This window comes from Diabrotica undecimpunctata, chromosome 1 (assembly GCF_040954645.1).
Source record: "Diabrotica undecimpunctata isolate CICGRU chromosome 1, icDiaUnde3, whole genome shotgun sequence".
In the NCBI taxonomy this organism is placed as follows: Eukaryota; Metazoa; Arthropoda; class Insecta; order Coleoptera; family Chrysomelidae; genus Diabrotica; species Diabrotica undecimpunctata.
This window is the reverse complement of record NC_092803.1, coordinates 43003888-43021950: the sequence shown is the minus strand read 5'-3', so window position 1 is coordinate 43021950 and position 18063 is coordinate 43003888. Positions and strand designations below refer to the sequence as shown.

The window sequence follows — 18063 nt, the reverse complement described above, 5'->3', positions numbered from 1 at the left end:
TTCTATGAATTTAATTAACAGCTTCCTTGTAGCTATCTTCAATAGGACCAAATGTGAAAATCGTCCAATAATTTTATAAAATGCACAATTTGATGTTAACGCAGCATGTATTTACATAAGAAAACAACTAAAGTTGCATTTGTTTTTCCGCATGTTGCCCCATGGTTGCCCTACTCTTTCATATTTTAGAAGCAGTACTAGCACAGGTACTAGCGTTGACATGACCGCTCCCTAGTGCTACAATAATGAATTAAAATCTTGTTCAACTTCTTCTTCTCTATAACATGTTATATCGTTATATGTGTCATGTGTCCGAGAGGAGCAAAAAGTCAAAAATGACAGTGAAAGATCATTCTATAAATAATATAAATATTAACATACAAAAGTAGTGTATTTTTATTTATTTAAAGAACTATTAATAATTTACGTACGATATGAAAATAAATGAAAAAAATCTGTGTGCTTTCGCTGTATCGGCTACTCCAATCGACAAAGAAGGATATTTAAATAAAAGAGGGGAAGTAAATAAAAATTTCCAAAGGCGGTATTTTGTACTAAAAGGAAATCTTTTATTTTATTTTGATAAGAAAGGTGATAAGGAGCCAGTAGGTGTAGTAATACTCGAAGGTTGTTCAATTGGTAAGACGATTTTTACCCTAGGTTGCAGTTTTTTTTTTGTAATTTTTTATTATTTTAGAATTGGCAGAGGATGATGCTCAGTTTAGTTTCAAAATAGATTTTCATGGAACGAATAATAGGAGCTACATATTGGGAGCAGAGTCTCAGGAGTCTATGGAACAATGGATGAAGGCTTTGGCTTGTGCTGGTTATGATTATATGAAACTCATGGTTGCAGAACTTCAAAGGCAATTAGATGATGTAGAAGGTATATTTTAATATTTACATTTTTTACTATAAATACTCATTAGTTACAAAACAAATAAAAAAGACTGATAACATTTGATAACCCCCAATTTAGTACTTGCTTATCTCTTATCAGTTAGTTGTAATTTAAGCAGTTTTCTGTATATACACCTGTATCTTCAAAACTGAAAATACTAATGGAGAGTCAGATTGATAGTTATGAAAGTGGAAAAAGTACTTTTTATGTGGTTTTAGAAACTCCAATGCCCATTTCATCACCACAGCCTGTTGGGTCACCTGTCCCACCACCTAGAACAAGACATAACCCTTTTAATAGACCAGAGAATAACCCCCATCAGAGATCTCATAGTTTAAGGTCTACAGGTTCAGCAGCAAGTAAGTTACTATATGATCTTTTTATTATTTTTTTATTTTTTGGAATTTCTGTTTAACAAATACCAAAATTTGATGTTTTCTAATACTATTCCATTGATAACAAGGGCGGATCCAGAGAGGGGGCCATGTTTTCCATGCTCCCCTGAAAAAAATATAAATTTAAATATTTGCAGTTCAAATGATCAAGAAAGAGGGAAAGAATAACACCTGATAGGAGAAGCCTTGGGAAAAATAGTATTAAACAGTTGAAAGAACTGCACTTAAATCCAAAGAAATGTGTAGGAATTGGTACTGCCAGTTATAGAGTAATGAGCTCTGAAGCAGTTGGTGTAGTAACAAATAAAAAAGCAGTTATATGTCCTTGCCTAAATCATATTTTAAACAACTTCATTTCAACTTCTATTAACATATAGTCCATCACAAACACAGTTGGAACAATGAAGTCAGTAATATCATTTTTAACATGTCAGCCAAGAGAAATGAAGTTTTAAAATTGAAACTCAGACAAAATTTAACAAGTTTTTGCGAAACAAGATGAGTTGAGTGCCATGGAAACGTAATCCAGTTCAGATCTGGCATCTTACATATAATTAAAGCACTAACAGCTATCTCAACATGGAAGGATCCCAAGACTGCTATATTTGCATCAACTTTGCTTATTTCTTTATTCACACCTGAGTTTGTAGTGTCATATGTCACTGATTGATATACTAAAATTAACATTTCCACTAAGTCGACTTTTACAAACAAAATCTCTTAATCCTAACCTGGCGACTAAGGCTATTTCCAATAAGATGTTGACTTTGAAAGATAGAAGATCTAACTGTGAAGGAAGTTTTAGTAAGATTGCATTCTTTGTCATTGTTTTGGTCAGTATTAACTTTCTAAATTTTTTTTGTCGAGGTAGTCAAATAAGCAAAAAAATCGCTGTCTTGTCCCGCCTCCCGCCCTGCAGTAAAAATCGCTATCCTGTCCCTTCCCACACAACAAAATGCTAGAAAAAGTACGGGACAGGACATCCCGCGTTAATCCCTCAACTTGCCCAATATTATTTGCTTTTTATTTATGCTATTTTAATTTCGTCAACTAAACTACATTTCTTTCTTTGCACTTGTTGGATTTCATGGGGTTTTAGATTAAAATTTGCTGTTTTTTCGTTGCTAGACAAATAAAGTTTTGAATGTATTTATGCTATAACTCACCATTTTAACCGAAATATTTAAAAATTTTCCCCCAGACCCCACAGTATCACCCCAAAAAAAGTTCATGACCCCTCCTGAAAATCGGTCTTGGATCCGGCCTTGATTGATAATGGGTAGACACTAACAATTTAACTCTTTAAAAAAATACCATAACATTGTAATATGACTAAATTTTTCGCCTTCTTCTTCGCGTGCCATATCAGAATTATCTGACGTTGGCGATCACCATTGCAAAGACTTCTCGATCTTCTGCAATATGGAATAATTGTCCTGCATTTGATATCTGTGTTCATTCACGAATATTTTTTAACCAAGAAACTTGTTTTCTTCCTACACCTCTACTGCCCTCTATTTTATCTTTAAGCATCAGTTGTAATATTTTATATCAACTTTCCCTTACTATATATCACAGAAAAGACATTTTTCGATGTTTAACAGTCTTTAGCAGTTCTCTATCTTTGTTGACGCTCCTTAGTACTTCTTCATTAGTTTTCCTTGCTATCCAAGGTATCTTCAGCATTCATATATGAACCCACATTTCCAATGCTTCAATTTTGTTCATGATCAATACTTTTAGCGTCCACACTTCTGCACTATACAAAAGTATGGACCAAACATAACACTTAACAATTTTTTGTCTTTTGTCTATATTTTTTATTGAATTTTTTATATTTTTCACAAAACATAATAATCTTTGGTGTAATTTTGAATGGGTTATTCTAACTACACAATTTTCCTTGTTTGAGCTACCTATTTAAATGTTTATATATTTTTTTTCAATAAAAATCTGTTTTTAGGTCGGTTGGGTGAGAACAAACTCTCAGACAACAATGTAGCATCATCTTCATCTTCAAAAATAACCATAACCTTCCGTGAACTTCACAACTCATATGGTAGGCCAATCTTAAAAGACTACAACTACTGGAAGTATGAACAGAAGGAAAAATCAGATACTACTGAAAATCTAATATCTTTTTAAATATACCCATATTAGAAATGTCATGTAAAACATCTTTACTCAGAATATCAAGGAATGTGATAGAATGAGGATTATTCAATATATGAAACTGAAAGTTGAGATTATTTAATTGTTTTAGATAAATAATATAATTATTATTTTTGGCATTCACAGAAACCACATTTTTGATTTAAATTAGTTTCATTTCATATTATATGTTAAATTTTCAACGAAATATCAACACTAACGTGATCTCCTGCAAAAAGCAGGAATCAAAAGTAAATATCAAATACTTGAGTTTTGAGTATAAGTTTTTATTGTACTATGTATTTTTTAAAATTATATCTTATTTTTAGATTTATCTATGATTCTGATGACCTAATATTCTACTTTTCCCAAATTATTTACTTCATTAATAATGCCATTTTCAGACTGATTATTAATATAAATTTCAATTTCATTTGAGTAGAAATCTTTTTGTAATTGTCATCTTAATTTCTCAAATGAAATATGGATAAAAGTATTAAATGGAATTATTTCTTATATTTATTGTTGTATATATTGTACTATAAATAGTTTTTTAATAATATAAATGTATTTATTTTGGATTTTTACAATGCACAAAAATATAATAATTAAAAATTTAATTTTTTTGTAATTAATCACCTAATTAATATATTATATATATATATATATATATATATATATATATATATATATATATATATATATATATATATTATATATATATATATATTATATATATATTATATATATATATATATATATATATATATATATATATATATATATATATATATATATATATATATATATATATATATATAAAGATACATTATTTTAACAAAAAAAGGTATACTTGTTAATAACTTCAAAACTCAACAGTTTTCGAGACAATCGCATTTTACAAATCAACTACATAAGTCAGATTTAACGCAATTACTCCAAACAACGAAAGAAAATTAGACAGAAACATCAATACTTCTGAATTTTGGTATAAAATGTCTTCCATAAAGTTAATAGTTAACGAAATATTAAATAAAATAAATATATTAGCAGGATAGAATAGTAGGATTTGACAAAATAACAGAATAATTGGATTTTACATCAAACATTTTGATGAAATGAAATTTATCAATGAAATGAAATTGATTGGGAATACTCCAAAGCGTTCGATAATGTAAAGTGGCATAAAATGTGGGGAATACTGAGAGAAATGGGTACTAATAGTACACTTTAGTACTAGCATCGTCAACACATGACCTTGAATACATCACGAACAGATTAGATACTATTAGTCGTGAATATGGACTTAAAATTAATGTACAGAAGACCAAGATAGTGATAATCGATCGAATTAGAAATAACCATCCAGAAATACGAAACGTAGCGGGGTTTGAAGTGGTAAGCCGTTTCAATTACTTAGGTTCTGTTATCACAAACAATGGTATATGCGAAGAAGGGACGTCGACGCCTTACAATGGCCAGATCAGCAACGGTCAAACTTACTAAAATCTGGAAAGATACGGACATAACCAGGAACACGAAACTGCGCCTAGTACGGACGATTAATCTTTCCTTGGACCATTAAAAAGTCCAACTCACGACGTACAATGGCCTTTGAAATGTGGGTATATCGTAGAATGGTGCGCATACCCTGTACAGCACATCGCACAAATGTCTCAATATTTACAGAACTCGACATCAATACTAGGCTTACCACAATCATCAACCAAAATATATTGAGGTACTTTGGACACATTACCAGACGAATGGAAGGCATGGAGAGGTTGGTGGTTGAAGGCAAGGTAGATGGTAAAAGAACCCGAGGAAGATCGCCACTCCGATGGTCAGACCAAATAAAGTGCGCTACCGGTTACTCTCTGTCTGAGGCAGCATACCGCGCCCAGGAGAGAGAAGAATGGATAGCAACCATTCGTCAAATACCATAACGTCACCCCATCCTTACGAAGGATAAAGGATAGAGGAGGAGGACTCAACTCTTTGCAGAAGATTCAACATTTCTTGCTCATCTATAAGTGTAGTATCATCAGCAAATCTTAAATTGGAGATTTTCCTACCAGCCACTATTACTCCACCGGCCCATCCATCTAAAGCCATCCTCATGACTGTTCACCAGAAATGTTGAATAAGTCAGGTAACAACACGCATCCATGTCTAACACCTCTTTTGGTCTTGAATTGGTTTGAAAACTTCTGATTAGTCGTACTGTTGCTATATTGGATTGGTACATATTTTTAATAAATGTCACCAGGTGCATTGGTGTGCCCATTTCTATTAAAATGAAATTTCTATTGAAAGGACTTTTCAATGAGTTGTCTCATGTTCAGGATTTGTTCCCATGTACCTTTACCCTTTACAAATCCCACTTGTTCCTGAGGTATTTGGTAATGTAGATAGGTTTTTAATCTGTTTTTGATGATATGCAACAATATTTTACTAGCATGTGTTATTAGTGACAGTGTGCGGTAGTTTTCATATCTGGTAGTAGTTCCTTTTTTGTATAGCGGGATATAAATTGAGGTACACCAATTAGATGTCCATTTTCCTGAATTCCAAACAGCGACACATATAGAATGGATGATGTGTAATCCTAGATAGATAGATCTTTATTTAAATAGAAAACTTAATATACATACAATATACAGAAAGTACATTATAAACTCTTGATATACTATTTAAGTAACATTTTGAAATTATTGAGACTAGTACACTTTTTTACAGATGTAGGTAACTGATTAAATTTAAGGAAGCTTTTAAAAAAGAACGAATTCATCTTACTTTTATACGTAGTTCTAGGTACTTATATGTCATCTTGGTCATGAAAATGTATATGTCATATGTCATGAAAATGCAATACTTGGGTCATGAAAGGCGAAAGATATGAGTTACTTCAAGTTATACTGGAAGGAAAAGTACAGGGCAAAAGATCAGTAGGAAGACGCCAGAACTCGTGGCTGAAAGACCTGAGGAGATGGTTCGACCGCTCATCCGCACAGATCTTTCGCGCAGCAGTTTCCAAAACTACAATTGCCATTTGGATCGCCAACCTTCGAAAGGAGACGGCGCAATGAGAAGAAGATATGTCATCTAAACCTCGGGTATTATAAGACTAGACTAGACTAGACCTTTGTTACATAGTAACTGTAGTATTTCACCTGGTATTGAATTAATGCTTGGGGATTTATTTCTCTTTAAAGATTTAATTGCATCTTTGACTTCAGCAAGTAAGACAGTAGGTTCTCTAGGGTAGTCAGAGAGCCACTGATTTTCTGCTGGTACCTCGTTATTTTTATACAGCTCGCCATAGTAGTTTCGCCATGTTTCCAATATTTCATCAGTATCGGTCTTTAGATTACCTTCTTTATCTATTACAGACCACGTTTGAGATTTAAATTCTCTGGTAATGAGTTTGATCTTCTGAAATAAATGCCCCGGTTTATTTCGTCAACCATGTTCCTCTATCTGTCTTCATACTTGAGAGATGTACTCAGCTTTGTCTTTGCGGCACTGTTTTCTGATTTCTTTTGATAACGCTCTGTATTCATCGTTTGTTTCGTATCTAGTTTTATGTTCTTTTCTGTGTTGAACCACCGTCCACGTATTATCATATTCACGGTTTACGGCCCGTGGAATCCGCTGCCTCACAGTCTTTTGCAGCGTCGATTACCTTATCTTAGAGATAGATTCAAGTACTCTCAGGGTCACTATCTACTCGGTCTAAACAAAGAGATTCTTCTAGGTTTTGTTGGTAGTCATTGATCGATTTAGAGACATGACTTTTCTTAGGGGTCTTCTTTTGGGGACTTTAAATCGAAGTCAAACGTTCAATACCAGAAGTTGATGATCGCTTCCATAGTCTGCGTCAGGATATGTTTTACAGTTGATGGCCGACGACTTTCATCTTGATCTTATTAGGATGTAGTCTATTTGATTTCTTGTTCGTCCATCTGGGCTGCGCCATGTGTATAATCTCCGTGGATGATGTTGGTAGAACGTGTTTGTAATTGTAAGATGTTGTTATTCACAGAACTTCACTAGATGGTCGCCATTCTCATTTCTCTGTCTCAGTCCATTTTTGCCCAGCACTCACTTCAATATTTTCATTAGGTGACCCTATTTTGGCGTTAAAGTCTCCCAAAATTATGATTAGTTCTCGATTCGGAATAGCGCTAACAGTTTCTTCTAGACGACTATAGAACCTGTTGATGTCTTCTTCTTGTGCAGCTGTTGCAGGAGCGTTTATCTGGACAAGGTATTGGTGAATATTCTCATTTTAATGGATATTGTCCTGTCATCAACAGTATTATATCCAATTACGCAGTCGTTCAGTTTAGAGGGTACAATTATTGCGACTCCATTTGTACTTGTGTTTTCTGGGTCTGAAAAATAGATACTTCTTCAATTATGTGTAACTTTTCAGGGTTTTCGATCAATCTCTGGACGTTCCATGTACCAATTTGCTGACATTTTCTTAAATTGAGTGAAAATTTGGATTCAGTCGCACAATTTCTGCCAGGTGCCTGGTTCCTCACATCTTGGCAGCCGGTAGCATATTTCACAGCATTCGACTTGGAACCTAGATGGCGCTGAGCGTCAGTCGGGTCGTTACACATCCCATCTTCATTTACTGAAATTGTCATCGCTATGGGAAGACGCCTGGAGGCGTCTTCATGTACTGCTAAACAGGCTGGATGAAGGGCTGACTGTAATTGGCGCATTGAAGAAGATCACGGTTAAAGATGTTAGCTATTGGATTGCATCTACATGGGACAATGTAATAGTGTTCACTATTAAAAAATCATGGAAAAAATGATTTCAGATAGAAAACAAAACACTAAGACAGTACTAGATCTTCAAAAAGAAACTGATGACTGTGAAGTTGATACTATAGCCTACCTAGCCAACCAATTACGAGTTAGACAACCAATCGGAAACCAAGACGTCATCGATTGGATGAATGGAGATGAAGAAATGGAACTAAAAGATGACGCAATTGCCGATCTAGTTATAAACATCAACCATGAAGAAGAAGAAGATACAGATGAGATAACTCAAAAGATTTCTCATTCCGATGAGTTGTAGTTTGTAGGTCCTTGAAGCAGCTCTCGCATACATCGAACAGTAGACGTCCTTCATTTTCAATGTTGGCGTAATATCGCCGCCTCAACAAGAGGAATGGAGCTTATGCAAAAATCAATCAGACTTTTTTAAATAGTAATATTGATAAGGTAAATGTTTTTATGTTTTATATACAGTACTGTCTTAGTTTTTAGTCATTAAAAAAACCACAGTTATCGTTATATCCGTGTTTTTCTATCAGTACAACCAATCTCGGTGTAAACCGAGTTTTTCCGTATTCGAGGTAGTCACGGCCCCAATTACCTACAGTTGTTTCCTGTACTTAAAATATCCCCAAAAAATATAATATCATATTTATTTGCTTCCAAACTAGATACAACAGAACTATTGCACTATTTATCTATTCATTATGCAACAAAATTATTGTATGGTTTCCTCTTTCACAAAATCCGTTCTAATCCAGTGCTTCATTTTTTTCGTCTTAGCATTTATCTAGTAACTCTTTAAAAATACAAACAAGTAAATAGAGATGTGCTATATTAAATTAATAAATAATAACAAAACTATACAAAAGTAACAAAACTTAAAATTACATGATAAATCAAACAAAATGTGGTGTTGATAACTTCCTGGCACGATAGAGTATGAGTCTATGGCAAACTAGAGTTTTCGTTTAAAGAAATGGATGACAGTCTTTTCAAATCCTTTAAAAGTTCAGCGAAGAATAGTTCAGCGAAGAATAATCAGTTTGGGACCTTATGTAAAGAGATATGTTCCTTGTTTCAGCGGTAATTCTCCAAATAGCTGTATATTTGGGTGCTCTTTCCATTTGGAGAGATCCAGGGTAGGTAATGATTCGCAAGAAACTAGAGGATTGCTAAAAAATAAAGTATAACTATCATTGTTGATATTTCAAATTGTTTATTACAATTTTAGTTTAACATCATCAAAGACGAAACTGTGTCATAAAACTACTACCATAAACTCAGAAAAATTACCTAATAATTTCAAATAAATTAGTTTGATAATTTACAAACAGCACATGTAATCGATGTTTCTAGTTTTATTGTAGACTTAATCATCCTACAGAGCAATTCATTCTCCAGAGCAATTTAGACCAACGTTTTCACACATTTACTCTAAATATTAACAAACGTTCCCCGAGGCATTATAATGTACAATCGACGAAGATCCGAATGAGTCTATATTCGACAGCGTGCGCTACAGTTGGTTCTATTAGCTATTACCTTTGCAGGCCATTTAATTTGGTTTTTTACTCGACACATGTGTATAGACGGGTTTGAAAGTTGAAATGTGTATTATGCGATACTACAAAAATACTTTCAGCTAGGGATTCATCAGTTTTTTAGTGAAACTTTTTTTAACCCTTTTTCTGGTCCTGTAGCTTTTTGGCTATATCAACTTTGAACGATAATTTCAATAGCATAGTGCTTTACATACCCTATATAGAAATGTTGCCTTTAAACTACAACGTCTTTTATTGTGCGTACGTACTACTTGAAAGTGAATAAATATTCATAAATTGTCATAAAAGTAAGTAAAAATTATGGATTTTAAGCCAATCAGGGCTGCATGTTCTTATGGGAAGAAAAAATGCTTGCAACAACTCCGGTAGATCCAAATATTTCAGATATGCCTTATTTATCTGAATCGGAAGAAAATCATTTACAACAAAAATATTTTCGAAAACGCTGATGATGAAACAGGTAAAAACAATATGGTTATACAAGTAATAGATGAAGATAGAGAAGCTGATTAGGAAGGAGCAAACGAAGAAGAGGAAGTTGTACGAAGAAAAAAGCCAAAAGAGATCCTACCCATTTCAATTGGACAGAAGATGATATTACAACTACTTCAATTTCCGATCCAGATCGATTTTTCAGGGGAGAGGTAGCTACGCCTTTGGAGTACTTTACCCAGTTGTTTTCACTGGACGTTATTGAAAATATCGTGTACCAGCCTAATTTGTACAATACAGTGGAAAGAGGAAAATCCATCAACATTTCGCCCGTGAAACAACAGATTTCTTATCCATTTTATTATTGATAGTAATAACGTGCGACATTCTCTAGAATATCCCAAATTGCGGATATTATGCCACTAAAACAGTTTTAACTTCTCAGAAAATTTACACACTGCAATGACAACAGCCAAGTTACAGACGAAGCCAAAGATCGGTATTTTAAATCAGACCACTTTTGGATGCAGTCAGATTTAATTGCCAGAAACATCAATTTGAAAATCAGTATTCCCAAGACGAAACTATGATTGCATATACAGGTACTCGTTCAGGGAATCTCAGGCAATATATTCAAAATAAACCTCATAAATGGGGATACAAACTGTTTGTTCGAGCTGGCGTGTCTGGCTACGTTGCCCATTTTATTGCATACCAAGCAGCTTTCACATTTTCTGAGTTATACAATACTCTAAACGCGTTTACTGAAGTAGAAACTTCTTTTGGTGTAGGTGCTAGCGTTGGGCAAGACCATTTCTGATCCCTCAAATTCAGTAATTTTTTGCGACAACTGGTTTTCCGGTATGGAGCTTTTTATTTACCTGAAGGAAAAATATGGGATACTAAAGTTAAATGTGTCGATAGCAATTAAAGTAAACTGTATACCCAAGTTTAATCAAGCCATTCAGAGCGATGCTGGGAATATTTATATTCCACTATGCATCAACAATTTACCCATATAAATTACCATCATTCTTGTACTCATTGCGTCGAGTAAACGCAACCGTCTTCGTATGGGATACTAAGTTTGGGAACAATTTGGCAAAGGTTATACCCAAGGTTAAACCCACGCAAAGGTATATACCCATATACCTTTGCGTGTTAAGTTCAAAGCTACCATACATTTCAAACCTTAAAAAAACTTTTTTTGCACATAGTAACAAAAAACACCACTATGTTACTAGCAAAGTTTTTTAATATTCTAACTCTACAATTCTAAGTTACGGTAAGATCAATAATGTTTTAATAGATAATATATGGTAGCTAATTATAATTTATTCTCTTTCAGCCCTGAAGAAGCCAAATTAATTCTCTTTGGCGAAAACGTTCGGCGAAACAATTGATACTCATTAGAGTCTTTCTTGCAGATTTCCCCAATATTTAAGAGTTTACTATTTAACTTATCTGCAAAGATTAAATTTCTTTTCTATATATATATATATATATATATATATATATATATATATATATATATATATATACATATATATTGTATATTGTATACCAGTAATATACATAGATATGTGCGATCTATAGTTTAATTGCCTATTCCTAATGAGGAGTTCCACGCAAATTTACTAATCGATAGTTTACACTATTTCTTCCGAGACACGACCTTGATAATACCTTTAATTTTCTATTTTTAATGTGAATCGGACCCTCATCCTTTACATTGCAGGTGAATATACATTTATCTATGAGCTGGCAAGGCCACTTGGTTCTAACTTCTTTAAGACGAAGTAAAATTAAAAAAAAAGAAGTAAAAAAATTGTTCTTAATATAGAGCTATAATCAACAATTTTTCGTTTCTGAAATTAAATTGTTAAACCTTTATGTGAAGGGCAATTATAAAATAATAATTAGCACGTAATTTCCCGTTTTAAACTTTAGTTAATTTTCCAAATCGTATGAACATCGCCGGATTATTTTCTTTAGGGTTATTCAAAATCACTTACTTACAATGTTACCAAGTGAAAACAGTATCGGTCGTTGTGGTATAAAATAAAGCAGCTAATCATGATAAGCAATTAAAATAAACTTTCTGTATCTACCTTTGAGATATCTTTTCGAATCCTCTTGGCTGTATGTTAATAACGTGATGTCCGTTATCGCATAACAATTTTGACACACTGGCTTTACGAATTTCCTGCAGTTGTTCAAGTTTAAATCCTAGAGGGCCACTGTTCTCGAAGAAAAATCTATCTCCTACTCTTGTTCGGTAAAACTGCTCGATGATTATACCCAAAAACGTTGGGCCCACTAAAGCTCCTTTTACATTTTTCTCAATAGATCCTGCTACTATTAGGTCAATGTCGTCAGGGTGCTCGTAGAGTTGAGATAGAGCCATAACATTCTAGAAAATATAAGTTGAATTTTAGCAAATTTTATGTGTTTTAAAGATTTGAATAAAGTTAGACAAGCTCCACATAAGAGATATCAAAAATTGCTAATATGCCAAATAAATAAAATCAAGTAATGGAATTTAACAACGATACAGCAAAGTATTAACCGAGGAAAAACCAATATATTGAAGTAAAAGCTTAGTAAGGTAAATTACACCAAATAAGGAAGTAAATAGGAATTTAAAGACGAGGGAGAATAAAAAATGATAAAGGAGAAGTCTCTGTAAACGTAATAAAATTAATATGAAGAATTATTTGGAAAAATTTTTCTCAGATTCGAGAGCAGAAAAACAAAAGAACGCTAAAACCGACTCTGACATTTCTTTGGAAGCAGTTGAGGTTTCTGGCATTTTTTCAGAAAGAGAGGAGTCCGAATAAAACGAATTTCTTGACTAAAGAATTTAAGATTCTAATTTATAGCATCCACCATGGGACTACTTAAAGCAAATAACATTAAAGTTGAACCGTGGAATACGATAATATGTAGATGAAAAATAATAAAATAAAAGTAGAATATAAGGAAATGGCAAAAGAAAACTTAAAGTCGACTGATTTTACGCAGAAAAGATATTTTCAAATGTAGACTATAATCAGTTATTGGTTGTCACCATCAAGTTAGAATCTAGATTCTAACTCGATGGTTGTCACACAGCAGGTGACAAGTGACAGTTGGCCAAAGTATTAAAAAGCATAAAAATTTAAAACTAGTTAAAATATAGAAGAAATTACTGAAACAAAAGGAAACTAAATGCATTTAAAAGACAATAGCTAGAAGCATAGCAGATACAGTAGATTCACGTAAGTTCGACTTCGGTTAGTTCGGTGTCCGCTTAGTACGGCCGGCTCTCTGAGCATTAGTCACATAATTGGCGAGCGCCAGCCAGACGCAAGCAGGTAAAGCGCTCATTTTTCCGGTAGGCCTATAGTCGGTGATTTTCACTTGCGATTTTTACTGTTTATATAGACAGTATACTTGTGTGTGTGGACAATAACTGTTTCGCGTCGTGCATTAAACTGTTTTAAAATGAGTGAAACGCGTAAACGTAAGTACAAGTCAATGGAACAGAGACTACAAGCTCTGGAAAGATTGGACAAAGGAGAATCCGTGCAAAGTATTTGCAGAGATTTAAACGTGGCCAAAAGTACAATCAACAACTGGCGGCACAATAGAAAAACTATAGAAGGCTCTTGTACACAGATTGAAGCTGAAAAAATTCTACAAAAGCGTTGCACACTGAGAAAAGCAAAACACGAATTGGTGGAAGATGCTCTGTGGTTGTGGTTCGTTCAAGAACGAAGACGAGAAACTTCGTTAAATGGACCAATACTAAAAGAGAACGCTATGATCTTGCACTCAAAGCTTCAACCAGAAGTGGGTTCTCGGCTAGTGAGGGATGGCTCACCCGATGGAAAAAGAGACACGGGGTCTATTTTATTGGAGTTTGTGGCGAGAAGCTGTCAGCAGAACCAAAAGCGGCCAGAAATTTTTCTGCAAAATTTTAAAAAATCATTGGTGACCAAAACTTGAGTCCAGAGCAAATCTACAACATCAACGAAAATGGGTTAAATTTTAGACTTCTGCCCAGAAAAACCTTTGCCACCCCACAAGAAACATCTGCGGAAGGATTTAAAGTCAGCAAAGAGAGGATAATGGTCGCCTTGTGTTCAAATGCCTCGGGGACCCACAAGATATGCCTATTTGTCATTGGCACATCAGCAAAACCGAGGGCGTTTAAGAACATAAACATGGAAACTTTACCAGTGTATTACCGGTCGCAGAAATCAGCATAGATGGACACATATTTGTTCAGGGAATGGTTTGTGTAAGAATTTATTCCGAAAGTGAAAAACCATTTGACAAAATTAAATCTACCCATCAAAGCACTTCTACTGCTTGACAACGCGCCTACTCACCAGAAAGGTATTCAGTGTGACGATGAAAAAGAAATTAAACTGCTGTTCCTGCCACCCAATGTAACCAGCCTCCAACAGCCAATGGACTAAGAAGTCATTGAGTGCTTCAAGAAAAAGTATCGCCGAAAACTGCTTTCTAAAATTCTTTACAAACTGGAGGCTGATGACAACTTAGACCTCTTAAAAGTGCTCAAGTCAGTTAATATGAAGGATGTTGTGTACATGTCGGCCAAGGCATACGACGAAATACCACCGTCAACGTTTGTAAAGTCTTGGAAAAAACTTTGGCCAAATATAGAAGATAAGATTGACCAAGCAGACACATCAGCAGATGAGCCAAACAACATTCGTGTTAACGAACCTGATTGCAATGCAACCCTATTGCACGACCTTCAGCAACTACCGAACTGTGGTCCCTTTGTTGAAGAAGATGTTTTGGAGTGGATCAACTGAAAAATAGCTACACAACGAGGATTTGAACAACGAGGTGTCATTCGCCAAGAAAATGAGTAGTTTTATAGTATTTTTGTAACGGTCTATCTTTTCATATGTGTAATGGGCATTTTTTAGATAAGCATCGGTTAGTTCGGCCACTTTTAAGTTCGGCCTAGGATCCGGTCCCGAGGTGGCCGAACTTACGAGAGTCTACTGTATTTGCAAAACTGTATATTATTTAAGGTTGAGGGTGAGGATTGATCAAGACCAATATACGGATGAATTTGAAATCCGGAAAGGTGTCCGCCAAGGCTGCATACTCTCTCCGATGCTTTTTAATTTATATGTTGAAAATATATTTGCGGAAGCATTAGAAGACACGGAATTAGGCATTAAGGTGAACGGCATACCAATTAGCAACCTACGTTATGCGGATGACACAGTGATTATAACTGATAATTTGGAAGATCAGCAGTTATTACTTGATAGGGTGAATAGCATAGGTAAAAAATATGGCCTCAAAATCAACATTTTGAAAACGAAATATATGGTCATTAGCAGAAACCCTCCAGAAAACCCGATAATATGCATAGGTGACGATAGCATAAAACGCGTAAAAACTTTTAAATACCTTGGCACCACAATCAATGACCAATCGGATCCACAACAAGAGATAAAAACCCGAATACAAATGGCAAGACAAGCTTTTGTGAAATTCAGACCGCTCCTATGTAATCAAAACCTAAATTTCGAAATACGCTACAGAATGGTCAAGTGCTACATATGGTCCATCTTGCTTTATGGCATGGAAACGTGGACTTTAAAAAAAACATCTATCAACAAACTTGAAGCATTTGAAATGTGGTCATTAAGAAGAATGATGCGCATACCTTGGGTGGATAGAGTTCGAAACGATGACGTCCTTAAGAGAACCGGCGTGGAAAGAGAACTCTTTAAATTAATTAAAAAACGCAAGATTGGTTACCTTGGGCACATATTGAGAGGAGCAAAATATGAAATACCACAGTAGTTAATCCTACAAGGGAAGATCGAAGGTAGGAGAGGAGCCGGCCGCAAACAATTATCCTGGTTAAGGAATATTAAAGAATGTACAGGAATACACAATACAGGCGAGCTGTGCCACGCCGCCAAGAACAGAATTCTAGTAATGAGATAGTCGCCTACGCACTTTGGTGTATGGCATGTTAAGAAGAAGAAGATATTATTTAAATTGTCAAATACTCAGCGTGAGTTATACGATACCTGCATAAAAAAGCAAAGATAATAATCCCAAAATATTAAGATTATTTGCCGTGCGGATGGAATAACAGCAACTATTTTGTTCAGTACTTACTTCTGGAGTGATAGAGTCTAACAGATCTTCAAACTTTTGAGCCCTTGGTCTCTTCCATAACTCTCTATAGTCGTTGTACGATGCCAAACCATGGTCTCGATTTCTTTGTACATCTATTGCTCTAAGGTCCACTCCGAATTTCTCGTTGTCTTCTCTAAACATGAACTGAGTTACCTGAGGATAATACAATAATTGATTACATAAAAAATATATTTTATGAATATATAATACACACACCTCACTGTCATGGAACTGGTCTGAAGCCGACTGGGCTTGTGTGGTGAGTCCTCTGATGAGATCGTCAAATATATTTTTGGTTTCTATAACTTGTGGTCGTCTTAATACATCTGTGAACCTTAGAGATTGTTGGTGATATCCATTTTCAGTAACTAAACTAAAAATAATACACAAAATATTAAGAAACAAAATAAATATATTCGTTCTATTTTCTACTGCTGTTTTCACCATTCATATCTACATTAAAATCACCTACAATAAAAATAAAAGATAATTCTCTTTAAAAATAATTAAAAAGACTTTTGATAAGTACCTATAAATGGCTGCAAATACAAACACACAATGAATACTTTCCTATTACTCAAGATTACTTCCACAGACGTACACTAAAACGCTGGGCTATGGCCATCTGATCAATAATGTGTCTTGTCTTCCGCACTATTAATTTTTAAGGTAAACGTAAATAAGGAGACAATGGAGAATACAAAGTGTCCATAAGATCCTTATAATCCTATCAATTATGGGTATCATTTCTAGAAACCTCCTAGAGAATATTTTTACAAAATTATCTCTTGGTTAAACCTACACAATGGGAGCGATATCGACTACCACAACTTCATCCATAGAGGTCATAGTCGACCATATGATTAGACATACTCATAGACATGTAAACCCGTTCCCCAAGTGCAATAGAGAAAAAAGATGCAAGCAATCAATAGTTTAATCCAGACTGTAAGACCTAAACACCCCTTAAGTATGACATTAGGCCGATACAATTCATTGGGGCGGGGAGGATTAATTCGCGTAAACAAGAATCACTCCACCAGCTCCAATGCCAGACCATCCAGTTTCCCTTGATAGCGCTCTGATACACTATAGAGGCTCTCTTATGAGCAAAGTGTTTGTTATGTCCTGAGTCATGGGTACAAGGCCTCCCACACAACATCCTACCCCGAACAATGCAGGCCAGCGTAAGGCGCTCTATTCCCGCTATCTCTAGTGACTTATCATCGATCTGTATTGTTTGCCCCGGCCTAGAGTCCTCGCTCTGGGCTACGCCCAGTTCGGTGACTCAGCGCTCGAGGATGTGGGCCCCTCTTGCCCTGTTTTTGGGGCAAAAAGATACGAGAAGCCTTTGTATCTCGTTATAATAGACGGGGTTTATCGACCACGTGACCTTTTAACTGGAGATTGCTTAGTAATGGGAAGGTCACGTGGTCATGATAAACCCCGGCCACTAGAAAGAGATGCAAGGACAGCTCATATCTTTTTTCTCTGTCACACTTGGGGAATGGGTTTAGATTGCAGAGCGCAGTCTAGCTTTTTCATGTCTACGCATGGAAAAGGAGGCAAAGGTTAGGTTAGGTTAGTTTAGGTAGGAGCATACAGAAAGCCGATAAGAAACCAAGAAGCAGGAC

General features: G+C 34.9%; 2 protein-coding genes across 2 annotated transcripts in view; one reads left to right on the top strand and one right to left on the bottom strand.

The window, feature by feature from the left end:
- The first annotated feature begins 309 nt into the window (after positions 1–309).
- On the top strand, positions 310–4062 carry LOC140438800 (sesquipedalian-1-like). Its single transcript, XM_072528450.1, has 4 exons — positions 310–639; positions 698–886; positions 1120–1260; positions 3260–4062. Exons 1-4 carry the CDS (start codon positions 435–437, stop codon positions 3439–3441), a joined length of 717 nt encoding a protein of 238 aa, XP_072384551.1. The 5' UTR covers positions 310–434; the 3' UTR covers positions 3442–4062.
- Positions 4063–9064: 5002 nt separating this feature from the next.
- Positions 9065–18063, bottom strand: part of LOC140438793 (peroxidase-like) — a 46931-nt gene continuing 37932 nt past the window's right edge. The window contains exons 7-10 of the mRNA XM_072528442.1: positions 16646–16802; positions 16409–16582; positions 12355–12656; positions 9065–9421 (exon numbers count right to left, since the gene is read on the bottom strand). Coding sequence (XP_072384543.1) covers positions 9301–9421; positions 12355–12656; positions 16409–16582; positions 16646–16802 — 754 coding nt within the window. The 3' untranslated portion in view covers positions 9065–9300. The remainder of the gene's footprint in view (positions 9422–12354; positions 12657–16408; positions 16583–16645; positions 16803–18063) is intronic.